This window comes from Xenopus tropicalis, chromosome 2, assembly GCF_000004195.4.
Source record: "Xenopus tropicalis strain Nigerian chromosome 2, UCB_Xtro_10.0, whole genome shotgun sequence".
Taxonomy (NCBI): Eukaryota; Metazoa; Chordata; class Amphibia; order Anura; family Pipidae; genus Xenopus; species Xenopus tropicalis.
The window spans coordinates 110,337,128-110,353,924 of NC_030678.2; the positions used below are offsets into that span (position 1 = coordinate 110,337,128).

General features: G+C 35.8%; 1 protein-coding gene across 3 annotated transcripts in view; it reads right to left on the reverse strand.

Moving 5' to 3' along the window:
• Positions 1 to 16,797, reverse strand: part of tbc1d8 (TBC1 domain family member 8) — a 50,044-nt gene that overhangs the window by 17,978 nt on the left and 15,269 nt on the right. The window contains exons 3-6 of one of the 3 annotated variants that reach the window (XM_012957666.3): positions 12,405 to 12,560; positions 9,870 to 9,988; positions 7,805 to 8,033; positions 5,221 to 5,461 (exon numbers count right to left, since the gene is read on the reverse strand). In XM_012957666.3, coding sequence (XP_012813120.1) covers positions 5,221 to 5,461; positions 7,805 to 8,033; positions 9,870 to 9,988; positions 12,405 to 12,560 — 745 coding nt within the window. The remainder of the gene's footprint in view (positions 1 to 5,220; positions 5,462 to 7,804; positions 8,034 to 9,869; positions 9,989 to 12,404; positions 12,561 to 16,797) is intronic. The other 2 variants (XM_012957667.3, XM_018091630.2) reach the window with 2 other exon arrangements.

Sequence of the window (16,797 nt, forward strand, 5' to 3'; positions counted from 1 at the left end):
TACCTGCTTGAAAGAGGCATGATTTGTTAGGCACAATTTTTCTGTTGGAGGTTGTGTTACAATGTGTTCACAAAGTATATCTTAACTTGTGCAGAGGTAACATTTTTGCAATGCATGCTTTTTTTCCCCACTAATAATTTATTATATATTGGGCTATATGTCCCAGCAGGGGGAGGGAAACATGTTACAAACCTTTCTAGCAAATTTATGAAAGTAGACCCAAAATGATTGGGCTCATATATGCGGTTATGCTTACTTGTACAGGTATGGGACCTGCTATCCAGAATGCTTGGGACCTTGGGGTTTCAGAATAAGGAGTCTTCTTTCCATAATTTGGATGTCCTGACCTCAAGTCTACTAAATAATCATTTAAACATTAAATAAACCCAATCAAATTACTCTGCCTCCGATAAAGATTCATTATATCTTAGTTGGGATCAAGTACAAGGTACTGTTTTATTATTACAGAGAAAAAGGAAATCATTTTTAAAAATTAAAATGAGTTGCTTATAATAGCTCTGAAAAATGGGAAGACCATCTCCCATAGACTCTTTCTGGATAATGGGTTTCTGGATAACAGATACCATACCTGTATAAGAAAGACTGTAAGTCAAAGAACAAAGGAATGACCTATGGAGGTAGATCCCATAATGAACATATGTATCATCTACCAGGATCTTTTATTTAAACCACCCCATTCCCTCCCCCCAACAAAAAAAAAAAAAACTAAACCAGGGTTCCACAATCACAGAAAGGCTATATTAACAACTCAGCCTCCTGTAGTCAACACTATGGGGCAAATTTATCAAAATGTGAGATTGAGTTCACCATTTAATAAATAGGCTTTTAAAAATTCCTATAGGAATGAATAGAAAGTTGGTAAATTTCTCTGTGGTAAATTTCTCTCACATTTTGATAAATCTGCCCCTAAGATAAACTACCCTGGTAAATTCAACCTTTGACTGCCTGTAATACTCCATCCTACCATGTATCAAATTATAAACATGTCACCCTAAAAATAGCAATGCCATTTTTCCGCAATATATTTTTTAAGTATTTTTTTATATTTTACTGTATTTTAACTGACTTTTACCTTGTAATAACAGTTAACTTTAAGAGAATGTATCCATATCAAGTACAGACTTGTCTGCCTTATATTTCCATTTAACCCTTTATACTGCCTCCGACACTAAGCACTTGACATCAGTATATATCATTATATAAAACTGACTGTAATTAGAGATAATGAATTTTAGTCTTTAGTATTTATTACCAATTTTCAGAGGATTCCTTAACCTGTTTTTTGCTGCAAACAACCAATTCATGTTATCAGTCACAGACTAATTTCCCTGGTCTAACAAGCCAAAATGGCACACTGCCAAGCAGCACAAGAGACTTTTTCACATAATATTATAAAAGTCAAAGAACCCCTACATGTGCACACGACTGGTCTGTCTGACCAATAACTTTCAAATCTCCGAATTGAGCCATCATAAAGTAAAGTATTTCTGTTCATGCTGAAAATATGTATCAAATTTATACTTCTGCATTGTGTTACTTAGGGACTATAACAATTTTGAATCTCAGGAGAAAGCTCAGAAACACAAGACAAATACTTTTCTCTATTGGCGTCGGGTTGTTTTCAAATGAGAAAAATGGAAGTGTTGCTAACTGTAATCATTAATATGACTGACCTACTTATTAATATTCTTGGAATGAATTATTAATGATTGCAGTTGATATCTCTTTGCAACTTGAAAAGGCGCCTCTCAGACACATTGGAAATTGGCAAATGCTTTGTTTTGAGCAGGTTATAAAGCCAAAACAGCACAGGCAGATATACAGAAATAAAATATAAATGTTTACAGATGCATTCACTAATATTAAATCTGCTAAAAAGTCTAGAAATAATAAATCTATAGTATCCTATCAAGCTGTTGGCCAAGATACTGCCCCTAGAATTAACAAGAGGAATAAATTAGGCAACTTAAGTTTTCCTCTTTTAACCACTTGATTAATCCCACACAGAAGGATCTGGTGTTATGTGAGGCTTTCAGGTCCCTCAAAATGAGCCCAATTAGTAGTAATGTTTGAAAAATATATAAGAATTAAGGAAGTGAGACTGGTTTTACTACACACATCTAAAATGCTATTTATTAAACTTCTCAAAGATACAATGCAGGGCCCAGTGAGTCATTTTTAAAGGACAAAGCTACTGACTGTAAAAACTGTAAAATTAACTGTTAACTAAAATAAAGGATGCTTAATTATTAGCTCACTGCCATAAAGCACACACACACACACACACACACACACACATATATATATATATATATATATATATATATATATATATATATATATATATAAAATGTTAGCTTAAAATAATAATTGCAAAACTATTTTTCACCCACTGCTGAATCATCTTATTTCTTTCGCCAAGGATTAGTAAAGTTAATCTCTATACAAGGTGTAAGGTGATAACCTCAAAATTATACATACCTGACAGTTGCTTTCTAAGGAAACCAGTATTCACTGAAAATAAATTATGGTTTTTCTATTTTTTTTTTTTGTTCAATATTTTAAGAAATCAAAAGCAAGCTCAGCACTTGGCAAAACAGTTTATTGCAGCCCAACAGCTCAATAGTCCTCTGCCATCTGAAACATTACTAGAACATTCAATCCATGATATACACAACCTGCATGCATTATGCACTGCCTGTCTGAGATAAAACAATGAGGAAGGAAAATTCAATAAACAGCAGGATGTCTGTTAGCCATAATTATAGCGTACCCACAATCTTTTGCTTCAGAACTATTTTAATGACTAATAAGCTTTGCTGCAAACCAGTCCTATTAAATATTAATGTATGTATACTATTTTGGAATGCTGGGAAGCACAATAAATTGGACAACTGTAAGCCAGAGACCAGGCTGGGCAATCTGTGGCACCAAAATTTTGTCTACGTTCATTAGGTTACACGAACATCCATACTGAAATAAACAAAAATAAAAAATGAATTACTCGCATCTCAGGTTTCCGTAGCTGTACCCTAAATACCATAATGATTTCAGACACTTTTCAATTTTTTCATTAAAGGAGAAGGAAGCATTTTGGCATTTTATTGCGAACAGATTAGCCACAATAGTGCAAGCTAGAACCCTATATTTAATTAGTAGAAAGATTTACCATACCTGAGCTCTCTCTGTTTGTTTAAAAACCAGCTACCATTTTAGCTTGATGTCAGTAACTTCCATGCTACAGCTCTGGCTGCTGGTAGCTCAGATTACAGCAGAGAGGGACAGAGGGGTGAGGGAGAGAAGAGCAAGCTGTGCAGACTCATGTCTTGCCCTGAAGGATTTCTGAGAAAAGGAAGTCTGACACTGAAGAACATGTTTACACAAAAGAAGAAAAGAAATCTTGTGTTTCTTTTGATAGAGGACTCAGAGCAGCTTTTCTGTGAATGTTGATGGCTGTATTTAGATAGACCTTTCTGATAAAATTTACTTAGCTTTTACCTTTCCTTCTCCTTTAACTGAATAACAACAGAGACGTGAATTGCTAAATGAAAGTTATCGGGGGACCTATGCCAAAAGGGGGTGAGGTTAAGTGACAGTATGAGGCGACATCATCATTCATGCCCAAAAGCAGTTCCTACACCACTAAAAACTCACTGCACCTGTGCCCTAGGCCCTTTGCCTCCCTGAAAGATCATTGCACATGTGCACATAAACTTTTTTTTCTGAGCTGCTGAAAACCCTCGGAAATTGCACACCCTGACAGGAGGCTGGGGAAGAGGCCCCTAAAATTTTAACTCTGTAAAAACCCCAAAAAGTGTTTACCTTGTAATATTGGAGAAGGAAATGGCTAAACACTGGGGATGGGGGGGTTGGATACAGCTCACACACTCTTCTTTTCAAATGGTGCCACTTGCAGTATTCCCTGTATATTGCATTATCCATTCTCCTAACAAGTCCCTGCTGATGAAAGGCAGTCAAACAGCAAAATGCTACCACCACAACCACCACCATTCTTCATAGGGAGGTATGGTGTTTTAATTAGGTTTGGCCAGTTTTAGATTTGTGCCATAAGGGCCTGTTAAGTCTGCAAAATAAACTGAATCTGAAAGTTCATGCCTCAGCAGGACAAAGATCCCAAACACTATGTCCTAATCTCATTCAGTCTGATTGACTATTTAACCAAGGATCACAAATTTAATCCAACTAGCTTGCACAACAAGATTAGTCTGATCAGTGTACAAAGCTGGTACATAAATTACCCCAATAGTCTTAAATTTGTTATTGCTCCAGGAACAAAATACTTATGCAACCAGCATATTTAAGTTCGTAATCTTGATAAAACCAATACTGACATGTTTCCTGTATTAACATGAGAATATGGCTTATAAATGTCACTTCAGAGACCTGGGGGGAAACTGTGTCCCTGACAGCGGCAAGTAAGTAACAGGGAAAAAGTTAACAGGTAAAAGAACATGAAATTAGTGTGTGGAATTTAAAATCTGAATGTGTCACTTTCATAGTTTCAAAATTATTATCGAACATTAAGCAGAACATATGATAAAACTCTTTTTATCCTTTAAAAGAAATGACTAAATATTGTTCAAGGCTTCTGCAAAAATGCTAACATTTATTTTGTTCTAAAAAGATAAAGATATTCTTTATACACAGCTATGCAACACATTCTCTGCCAGGCCCATATAAGACTGTACAGGGTGCACTGGACTAACAATATTAAATGCAGTAAAACAGAAACGTTACATAAGACGCTAATATTTACATGTAAAACTATTTTTTACTACCATTTTAAATTTTCCAAATGACAGGCTGTCTTTACAGTATCTTTTTGTCTCAACTTCCTTCACTGCCTCAAGTCACAAACATGTACTGTAGGTTACTGACCAAAGGTCACTTTGAGAGATTATAATTTATTCTGAAAAAGTTCATTGTTAGAAATGGAGTGCACAGCCTTTGTAAAGGAGCAGTGTTCAGAACAGATTTTCTACATTGCTCCCGACACAATTCCACCTTGGCACAGAATTCGGTTGGACCTATTTACACATTGCTAGTTTATATGGATAATTAAATTTTTTTCATTTTTTTTTTGTATTTAAAAAAGTAGGGGTGTTAAAAGAATGTATTGTGGGGTAACAGTATCAAAGTCAACAGTAATGTGAAATTTTCAGTTCAAATTACATTTACCTCTTAGTTATCTGTGTTGGCTCCTGCAGATTTGGATCTAGCTCAAACACTTCATTGTCCAACAGCCGCCTCACTGCCACATCTGCTAGCTGCTCCATTATCCGGAAGACCTCATTGATATCCAGAAACATTGAAAACTCTCTCTCCTTTTCATGTGTGGTGACTATGATAATATCCGCCATTAGAACATTGGATGCTCTTTCAAGTTTTTGAATATCAACCCAGGGGATCACAAGCTTCACTGAAATTAAATATAATTATCAGAGGCCAAAAACAAATAAACATATCCTTCCACAATGTTTATGTATGACTGATGGTAGATCAATATCATCTAAAGTTCAGCTGCTCCAGCTTGCTCATTACGTGTGACATAGAATCAGCTGAACCGTCCCCAATCTCTGTCATGCGCATAATGGGAACTCATTATGCACGTGTGCCCCAAAATGACCACCATAGTGTCATAGGGTTCATGGGGGTGAGGTTTTGAGAAAGTACTATGTGGCCCCCCCTTTAGTCACTGACTAAGAAGTTAGAGAGCTGAAAGGAGGAAGTAGTGTTTTATCTATTATGTTAGACATCTACTCACTCCAGCCTTTATATTATACATTTTTGCCCAACTACCTACAAATATTTTTTTTTTGCGCAGTCTATTTTACCCAGTTTTATTTTTACACTGAACTGTTCTTTTAAGTAACCCAAAACATACCATCCTTGTTCTGCTTCAAGTCTAGAACCCTCTGAGCCTTTATAACTCTTACATAAAATGATAATGAGTTGGAAAAGGAGGCTAAAATTTATATAATTTCCTGCTACTATACAATAATTCTAGCATAAAGAAATTGATTTGTAATACATAAAAAATTAAAAGTGACATTCAGGCAGATTTTTATTTTTTTTTCTGAAAGCTGAAGGTAGTAGTTTTATTAAATTAGCTCTAAACTTGTCTATCGTGAAGGATTCTGTTGATAAAGTATTCTGCTTAAAGATCACTATGGACCTAAACCTTTAATTTCACAGCCTTTTGGTCATTTTAAAATATTCAGGTTCTTTGGTTTAGATGACATGGACAGGCAGGGTAACAAGTTGGACAGGTGGGGTAACAAATTGTTAGGCACCCCCCAGTGGGCTCCATCAGTCTTGTCTTCAGTCCTGTACAGTATCAACTCCCACTGATAAAAAGCTTTCCCATAACACCACTATGCTTCTCCGGATGGTGTTCTCAGGGTGAAAACAGAACTTTGTATTCAAGTCATACAGTTACATGTTGGTCTTACTAGACCAGAGAACATTTTCTAATGTTTGCTGTGTGTCCCACATACTTTTGGCAAACCCCAAAAGTTATTTTGTCAGCAATGGATTTCTTTTTGCCACAACTGCTTAAGGCTCAGCTTTATAAAGATTCTGGGTTATAGCTGTCCCAATAGATGGTTGCTCCCATATCAACCGTGAATCTATTAACAGTTTCTCTGACTAATACCCTCCTTATCCAGTCGCTGAATTTTGGTAGAAAGTTGGAGTGCCAGATTTTTTTTTTAAATTACACATTTTATGTGAAAAACAGTACTGTGCAAATTAATTGTAATATAGAATGAATGTACTCTTAAATGTAATGTTTCAGGCTGATTTATTGAAAATTTCTCCAAAAACCCCACTAGTCCTCCACTGTTCCACTTCCTGTTGCACTGCACTGTGTAGGATAGGAACCATCAGCAGCTATGCTGACCTGATAGAGAACTGAAGCCTGTCTTTACTTGTGTGACTGCAGGGCTGTAATAGGCTATCCTCCTCCTACTGTGCTTCTGGCAGCGACTGTTAGGGGACACCCACCCCTCATTTGAAACATGGACATGGACCTCAATAGATCTATAGGGAGCTTCAATAAAGGGACTATTTTTACAGATATGAATTTTTAGAGCAAAGTGAATCCAGCACCATATATTGTTCATAACTGCCTACAAGAGTTTTGTTTATCCTATATGTCTCCTGTAACAGTGCTATGGTAGATATTCGAAGTTTGATATTTTTTTTTTTATAACCTTCCCCTATCTGGGGGAATCCAGACCTTTATCCAAGATATGTATTTATAGGTTACTGGTCTTCATGATGCTGTTTAGATATGTTCTCTAACATGCCCTGGCTACAATCACTTGATGGTTCCAAAATGTTAGGCATTTGAATCAAAAACCACCCCCGGATGGTGCTCCTGTTAGGAGAAAACTGCATCAGCCGGGATGTTGCAACATAGCGATCCTCTTCCTTCTTCGGTCTTCAAACATGCGCAGTGGCGTGAAAAGACAAACTTTAAGAAAAAAATACAGCTTTCTGCTCAATTGCGCATGCCCCGGCCCTGGGATCTCATCAAAAGAGAAGGAAGGAAGAGGATCGCTTGTTAGGATCTCCTGTTAGGAAAAAACTGCACCAGCCAGGTGTTTCAGGTAAGCAATTACAATCACTGGGGGTGCCTATCATTTGGCACCCCCCGGTGATTTAGCCTTTTCTTCACCTTTAAAATAAAACTGTCCTGATATTAAAGAAACCGGATACAAGGCCACATGCACTAGAGTAAAAAATGGTGGTTACTTACATTCCTTTCCCAGAAAAAAGGAATAAAAGCAGATGTGGTTGATGCTTAAGTAGAGCCAGCCCTGTCGTGGTACCCGGCCCTTCCAGCAGCAGCAGGAGTAGAAAGTTACCAGTTTCTCTGCCTCTGAAAAGTTGAACCTGCTCTCAAATTTAACCAGGGCATCACGAAATTTTTCAGGATCCTCTTCTTGTTCTGCCAGCTTGCTGCTGGTCTCCTCAGCAATAAGGCCCTGTATGGAATAAAAAGAGTTCTATATATCAGCAACTAATAAGAAAAATTATGCAAAATAGTAAGAAGTGCATTAACAGTCATAACTCTTTGGCCCAAAAACAGATGGGATAGTAAAAATATATATTATTTATTTTTATCATTAGCACAAATGTATATACCGCCAACATATTCTGCAGCAATGTACATTAAACGTATATTAGTACTTAATAATTTGGGTATGCAGCTCACACACCAGTCAATTAGCATGCCTAAGGTATAAAATCAAATGTATAATAGCCACCTTACTGCCAATAAAATATACCTAATTTATTACAGCTTTATACACATGCATTCAAGACTTAGCTTGAGCTGTACCCCTTCTCAAATTCTTTTTCACATTCTATCAAACATTTTCCCAATCTCTCTGTCTATAAACAATCTCTTAAAACAGTTTTCTTTAGCCATATCTAGTCTAGTACACTATATGCCACTGCCACGTGCAATGGTCAATGCCAAATCTCTGACTTGCAGTCTCCTCTTCTTGCCTATCTCCACATCTTGTGCTTCATAGCCCCTTCTTTACTCTGTAAGCTCTTTTAAACACAACCCTTTTAACACTCATAGGGGCACATTTACTTACCCACGAACGTTCAGACGGCATCCGAATGCGTTTTTTTCGTAATGATCGGTATTTTGCGATTTTTCAGAAAATTGACGCGACTTTTTCGTAGCCATTACGAATGTTTCGCAACTTTTTCGTAGCCGTTACGAATTGCGCGAAAAGTCACGACTTTTTCGCAGCTTTCGCACCGAGTACGAGAGATTCGGATTCATTCAAGCTTCAGTATGGTGACTTTTCTTGGGCCAGGTTGGAGCTGCAGGGTGCCATTGAGTCCTATGGGAGGCTTCCAAAATCATGCTAAGTCTGAAAGTTTGGGCCGCCGCTTACGAGCGCTCAATACGAAAAAGTCGCGACAAGATACGAGCAAATCGTAATGGCTACGAAAAATTCGCGACTTTTCGCGCAAGTCGTATTGGTTATGAAAAAGTCGCGACAATTTCCGAAAAGTCGTAAAGGCGACGAAAAAAAATCGCAAAAAATATGAAAAAGTAGCAAAATGTTCGTTTTCCAATCGGATTTTTTCCAATTCGGATTCGAATTCGTGTCTTAGTAAATCAGCCCCATAGTCTTTTTTGTAATTTGCATCTTTAAGTGTACAGAACTGTGAAATATTAACTTTATACATATAATAAAATAATAATAATGTTAGCATTTCTTAGTATTATCATCATTTAGGACTTTAAAATTCCATTATTACTTATGACTGAATCTTTACATATGCTAAGGCATTATATTAAAACATTAACAATGGACTGCAACCATCACATTCATGTAGAATGCCTGTACTGCATAAAGAATATTACTGCTGTATTAGGTTGTTCGGAATTTCTGTATTGGATAGGAACGGTTCTAGAATGCAATGGAATTCGGTAATTTTAACTTGCACACCAAGTGAAATATGTTGATGTTTGTGAATATATTTATTATTATAAATAATACTAACACTAAGCTGAATTCCTGTGAGCCACAGCCCATTTTCTGTGTACAAGGGCTGTACTTCTTACTGCACAAATCTACCAATACAACCACTACACAATGTCTGCTACTGTACCACTTCCCCCCAAATATCAGTTAAATCATTTACACAGGAATTCAGATATTTCAGGCTTTATTGGGGAATAATGATGTACAATATCTGTAAAAGTTCTGCACACATGTGTTGGCACTGTATAAAGAATAATATTTTGTAAAATGTATAAGCCTTTTACTCAGGAAATACTGAGTTCATCCTACCTTTACTTTGCCCTTGACAAAGTTAGAAATATCCTCTTTGTTATCAAACACTGATAAAGTGTGGAGCAAGTTCTGTTCCAGCCATTCCCAGTGTTGAGTGATCTCTTCTACTGTGGCACCTAATAAAAGAATCAGAGCCTGAAGTTGGGTACTATGCATTCAGTTCTTTCTGAGTTTAATAGTGTCCTATTCTTAGAAATTTTCAGTTGGTCTTCATTTTTTATATAGTTCTTTGTACTGTGTCTTTCCAGCTTTCAAATAGTCAAATAGCAGTCAAAAAACTATTAGAACGTTCTCTATAAGGCATTATTTTGGGATTTTTATAGGAGACACTCTCCTATTCATATTCCAGTCTCATTCAAATAACAGCCTTCTTTCTAGGATACATTGTACCCTTGCAACCAGTTAACTGCTGAACAAAAACAAATTAAAAAAATAAACACAAGAAATGAAGACCAATTGCAAATTGTCTTACAAAGGTGAACTTTGACCCCTTAAACACTAAAGCGATCTTTAGTGTTTAAATGGCTAGTTCACCTTTAGATTAAATAGATTAAAGACAATTCTGCATTTCATTTATCTAAGCAATTTTTAAATAGCAAAATCAATTGGAACATTTAAAGTAGTCACACAAACTACAAAGAATAGAAAATGAACCATATAGTTTAGCTGGCCCTCAACATGCATGTTGAACTGATGGGCAACATGCTCGATTTCAAAAGGCTACTGTCTATTAAAAGTAGAAACCCAATGTACTGCATCCTTACAATGACACTCATTCAGTTATTTCCTTTACTTTTACATTCCCTGAGTTCCACTGTCTATTTCTTCCCTAGTTCATTTTGTTGTTGGTAGCTGTAGCTGATCAATAACTAGTGTGCTGCAGGCTGTACATGTCTGACAAATGCTGTAAGCTTGAACTGGGATGGGTAAAGGCTGGAGTAGTGTCTTCCTTGTAATTGATACCACAAATCTTTGTCAGTGTGTTTGTGCTCTGCCTTCAACCCTCATCAATAGATCTGACCCAATTATCCAGAGATGTCCAGCTGTTTTTGAATTATAACTCTTGGTATTCTTTATCAGAGAAGTTCGAATATAGCTGGGGGGTAGGATTATATCGTTAGAAATCCATACTACCAGGACACACTTGCTAAGTCTTGGACACCGCCAACTGTCAATGTAATAATTAAACCGTGGACTAAGTACACTTAGCTTTTAAGAAATAGCATGCAATGTTTGCATAGTACAGTGGGCGAAGAATTGAATAAAGAATCAAACAATGAGCCCATATTTGAATGGTTTCTAATCAAATGTGATGCGAGTTATTTACATTATACATTTACCAAGCTACTGACATGAACATGAAATTTACTATAAAGGCTAAACATTCACTGTTTACTAACTGTAACATACAAATTATGTACAAATTATTTGCTGGTTCAAGTGTATTATGTGTGTTACATTTTTTTGGTTCTGGCCACCCATTTTTAAGGGAGTGCAGCTTTCACATTATTTATATATAAATATATGCAAAAGAAAATTCTGCACTCATGGGTTTCTAGCAAAAAAAATAAAAAATATCATGCAAAGTGATTAAATAAATGTTTCATTCATTTGCCAAAATCCCATGAGTGCAGAACATTGTTTTGCTGTTTTCTACATTGTTTGTTGTGTGTACATTTTTATCTATCTATATAAAGTTATACCACATGAATATAAGATGACAAGATTTTTGTACAACACAAAAAAGCCATCCCTAATGTCATGAACGATCCCAGAACTATTACACTGACCAATTTCAAGTGATAAAAAATGTTTTTATGATTTTATTTGTTAGAAAAACAAGCCATGGCTTACAGCTGCTTTGCTCAAAAGATATGGACTGCTAAATTTTAACTTCCTATTTTACAAATTTACACTTACTATTTTACTTTTTGGCACTTGAGAACTCTACTTTTGTGGATAAGAGCTTTACCTTTCCTAAGCAAAGCATTTTATATGACAACTTCCATAAAAAGCTAATGAAAGTGCTATGTCCAGAATATGCTATTCTTGAAACGAACCTTGATTTTACCATCAAGCACTTAGATAAACATGTTGTAAATGGAGGAAAAAATCCATACTCTGTGATTCTGGAAATTAAAAATTGCAGTAAAATATACAATTAATTAAATGTGAAATTGAGGATCATGTGTAAGCCATAATTATAAAAAAGGTTTTATTTTCCCTCTTCCCTCTAGTATCTATTTTGTTTAATTTTCTAGTTAAACTTTATTGCCTTTGCTAAATTATTATAAATATTAGATTTTTCCCTCTACTATCTATTTTGTTTAGTTTTCTAGTTAAAACCTTCCAGTCATGGCTACATTTTTGCCACATATTTTGAATTGGAACAGCAGCAAAAAAACAAGCATTTGTTATAGAAGGGAATATTAAGCTATGAATCACTGCACAAGCATCTGTTATTTCAGGTTACCTTCAGATCCTTGACATGCAGTCACTGAGCATGCTGAGAATGTCAGCTCTATAACTCACCAATTGCTATGGCCCAGTACACTTCTGATCCGTTCAATAACTCACCACAAGCAATGGCCGAGTAAACCTGAGATCCAGGGACCTGAAGTAATATGCGAAATGGGGCAACACGTGCATTGGAATCCAAAACGGCATCCAGTGCTCCCACCAGACGACCTATATGTAAAGACAGGAAATAGACTATAACAATGCTAATGACTGTAATCTGTCATCATCATGACTTATTTATATTGCACCAGTTAGTTATACTTTACATTCATTTTTAACAAACAGGGGTCTTACAATATTTTTACACAATAAAAATAGGATCAGAGGGCCTTGCACACCAAGAGCTTACAATATGGAGGATTAGGGAACAATGGGAAACATAAGGATGAAAAATCTATTGGTTATATGTGATAAGCTGATTTCTGATAAACTGAATATGCTTTTCTAAAAATGTAGGTCTTTAGGAGTGTTAGGTGTTGGTAGGCAGTCCCAAAGACAGGTAGAACCTCAAGATAAGTCTTGCAGTCAGGAATAGAATAAATTAAAGATCAGGGAAAAAAGTGAAGGCATAGGTTTCTTGTATATTTTGAGATTAGAACCGAGATATACAGAAGGAAGCAACTGTAATGTTAAGAACACTGAATGTTAGTACAGGTATAGGACCCATTATCCAGAATGCTCGGGACCAAGGGTATTCCGGATAAGGGGTCTTTCCGTAATTTGGATCTCAACCCCTTAAGTCTACTAAAAAATCAATAAAACATTAATTAAACCCAATAGGATTGTTTTGCATCCAATAAGGATTATTTATATCTTAGTTGGGATCAATTCCAAGGTACCGTTTTATTTCTACATAGAAAAAGGAAATCAGTTTTACAATTCTGAATTATTTGATTATAATGGAGTCTATGGGAGACGGGCTTTCCGTAATTCGGAGCTTTCTGGATAACGGGTTTCCGGATAAGGGGTCCGATACCTGTATTAGTAATCTGGATGTTGCCAGAGGAGATTGGGAGCCAGTGAAGGGCAATGCATGGGGGGTTTTTATCCAGAAACCCCCAGGTCCCGAGCATTCTGGATTACAGGCCCCATACCTGTACTCAGAATCTAAATATATAGGGTCATTTGTACAAGAAAACCAATTACCTCTACATGAAAAGACATCATCAACAAGATTTATTTTTGGAAAAAAAAATTTTTTTTTTTCATTTTTATTTAGTGGTAAATAAATATTTTTACTCTCAGAGTAAAATTTCACAATAATGTTAAAGCTTTTGTCACAAAACAGGTCACGGGCAACAGCTGCACCCATGTGAGTGACATTCAATAGTTCCCATTTTCTAAAGAAACACATGAGCACAGGCCTAAGTAGACTGCCAGGCAGAATGAAAGCACGACTTTTTGTTTTGTTTTTTTCAAAAGCAGAACCATTCCACTGTTATAAGGCAACATCAGTGATTAATGCAGCATGGTCATAAATTAAAGAACTTCTATCTCCAGATGGTTATTTGCCTTTCTATCTTACCTGGTTTGAAAGGTTGGACCTAATGTAATATTTTTATATTAAATAATTTAACAATTCTATACAAAAGTCCATACAATGATCTACATTCTTAGTTGCCTCCAAACAGCTTACATATGTTGTGCCACTCACTAAAATCATAGTGACAGTGTTGAATATAATAACTGACAGTCAAGAAAAGTTAGGCAGAATATGTGTTACTGCTTTGAGCTGTATGTGTTCCGTCTCTTAAGGTGTTAGAGCTCAGCTCAGCTCAGCTTAACGATTCATTGATGTATAAGAGCTCAGAAAGCAACGGGCACTGTGTCAAAATTAATACAGTGCTAGTTAATTTTAGTCCATGTGTGTTTCAAATTAAAAAAAAAGTTTTTTTCCACACTGAAACGGAAAAAAAGTTTTGGAAATTAAAAGGTATCGGTATAGTATTTACTGTGGGATTAAAAAAAAAACAACATCACACTTATATATCTTATGGGCCGATTTATTGAGTTGGGTGCTTTGTGTGGGAGAAAAAAATACCCAAACCAACGCACACTAGTTTCATTAGAAGCCAATTAACCTATATTTAGGTTTAGTTTTTTAGCTGTGGAAGGATGCTGGTGGACCTGCATAAAACTGACAGCAGCTCAAAGAAAACATACAGTCTCCACAAAGATAATGCCTTAGCTGTGAATGTAACTGGCAGCACAGTGGCTCAGTGAGAAGCACTTCTTCTTTGCAGCACTAGGGTCCTGAGTTTAATCCCATATATATATATATCCCATATATATATGAGAATAGTAAGAGAATTATATGACACCATCCATATATATATGGCTGGTGCCTAAAACATTTATTGTAACTTAATTTAGAATGCTAGAAAAATATAGGTATATTTTTATTAAAAGGAAAAATCAAAAACAGGTTAGAAAAGAAATAACCAGTAGAGCTGGTAAACAGAGATAAGGGGGATAAAGTCCCTCTGGTCTTTGTGTGACAGCGTAACTTTAGAATATTATTTACGAACATAAGCATACTGTCCCAGAAATAAAGGGAGAAAATGTCCTGAAAGTAGAATTTACATTTTTATTTTTCTCTAATCGTCCAGTAAAACACAAAGCAATAGATTTTTCTACCCAGGGAGCCGTAATTATTTGCATATTTTCCAGGATTTGCTGAGTAATAACTTTGGAATTAAGCATCCTTAAGACATGGAAGTGCTACTGTTTTACTCATTGTTCAGTATAAATGGCTCTTTAAAGAGGAACAAATGTCAAGAGTAGAGAAATCAATAGCCCATAAGACATATACTGGAACTACAGTAATAGTAGTAAACAATAAATAAATTGGGACCTCGCTTCCAGATCCATAGGCTAACGCCAATCAGACAAGAATTGTAGTTACGGGAAGGTGATTATAAGAACCCATTTGGCAAAGTGCTATTTGATGGCCATTTATAGAATGTAAACTATTTGTAGGCTGTGCCACAACCCTTGGCTATTTTCAGTTATGTGTAATGTACACTCTTCATAAGCATGGACTTCCAACTAAAAATCTAATGGTGTCTGCTACTTTATGGAGCACTACAGCTTGAGGCTAAAATCTGAACATTGCTTGCATCAGTATTTGTGTACTTGGTGCCCTAAGGCAACATGTACAGCACAAGTTTCCTTGCTGTATTATAAAATAAAAAAGGCAACCCAGGTAACAGAAACTATGGACTGTAAAAAAGGAAAATAAAGGAGTGTTTGTTTTCACTCTAAGCAAAAGGAAAGGACTATATCCAAGGTCATTCCACAGAGCTCTATTAGTTATTTCAAATGACAGGCATTTAGAGAATATAAGAGTGTTAACAAATGTAAAAAAATAATAATAATCTGCTCTTCTAATATATTTATTAAGGAATATTGACTGAAATTTGAACCCAAAAGCTAGGAAGCAAAAATAAAAACAGGTAGAAAAAAGTTAGAAAAAGTATTATTTTAAAACTAAAATACAAAACTATAAGTCTCTACATCTCAAAGTAATGCAACAGACCACAAGGCTGTGTAAAACAGCAGCGATCGAGTGGGAGGACCTGCTGCCCACCTCTTTCTATTATTGGTAAAGAAGTGTTCCACTGCCTAATTATTCCCAATAAGGGTTCAGCTTATCAGTATCACATGAGATTTCAGACTGTTTTTAAATATAACTGCTCAGATGACAGTTCTTCCCTCCCTGTGGTGGCATTAGATAAAAATGTAAAAAAAAAATGCAAGTTATTATTGTAGCTGCAACCCCAGTTTTAACCTGAATTTCATCAGAATAACATATCATCCAATTATTTGCCTGTGTTTGTGATCCATTTTTATTCACAGCTGTGGGTTTTACACTTTTTTTTTTTTTTTTCTCAGGGTTATTTTTTTATCAGTCAACTAATCATAATTTCAAAATCTAGAAAAACAAATAAGACATCCCAAAATATCTTTACCTAACTCTCAAAGTGAGACTGTAGGAGAGAAAATAGGTATTCTTTTGAAATCTCACCCTAACAGCATATATTCTACATATTTTAAGTGGCTTAATTCTAAATAAAGCTTGTTAAGATGCAATTTTCAGTTTAACCAATACACACTACATGTATTCTTAGTAATGTGTTTGGGCTGTATGGCCAGTCTGCGTAATTACCAACCATCACTTAATGTGTCGGCCTGCTGGCAGCAAGTGATTAACTTTTTTATTTATGTGGTTGAGCACATCTTGGGCCCAGGAATCCCAGTGATCCTGTAAGCTGATTTCGGAATACATATTATTTCAATCATGCGAATGCTTTGGCTAGGCCCAGGACCTGTGTTTATTTTGCATATGTAAGTAATTATTCTAATTCAGTCAGTGATTTAAATCAAAAATAGAATAGGTAGAATT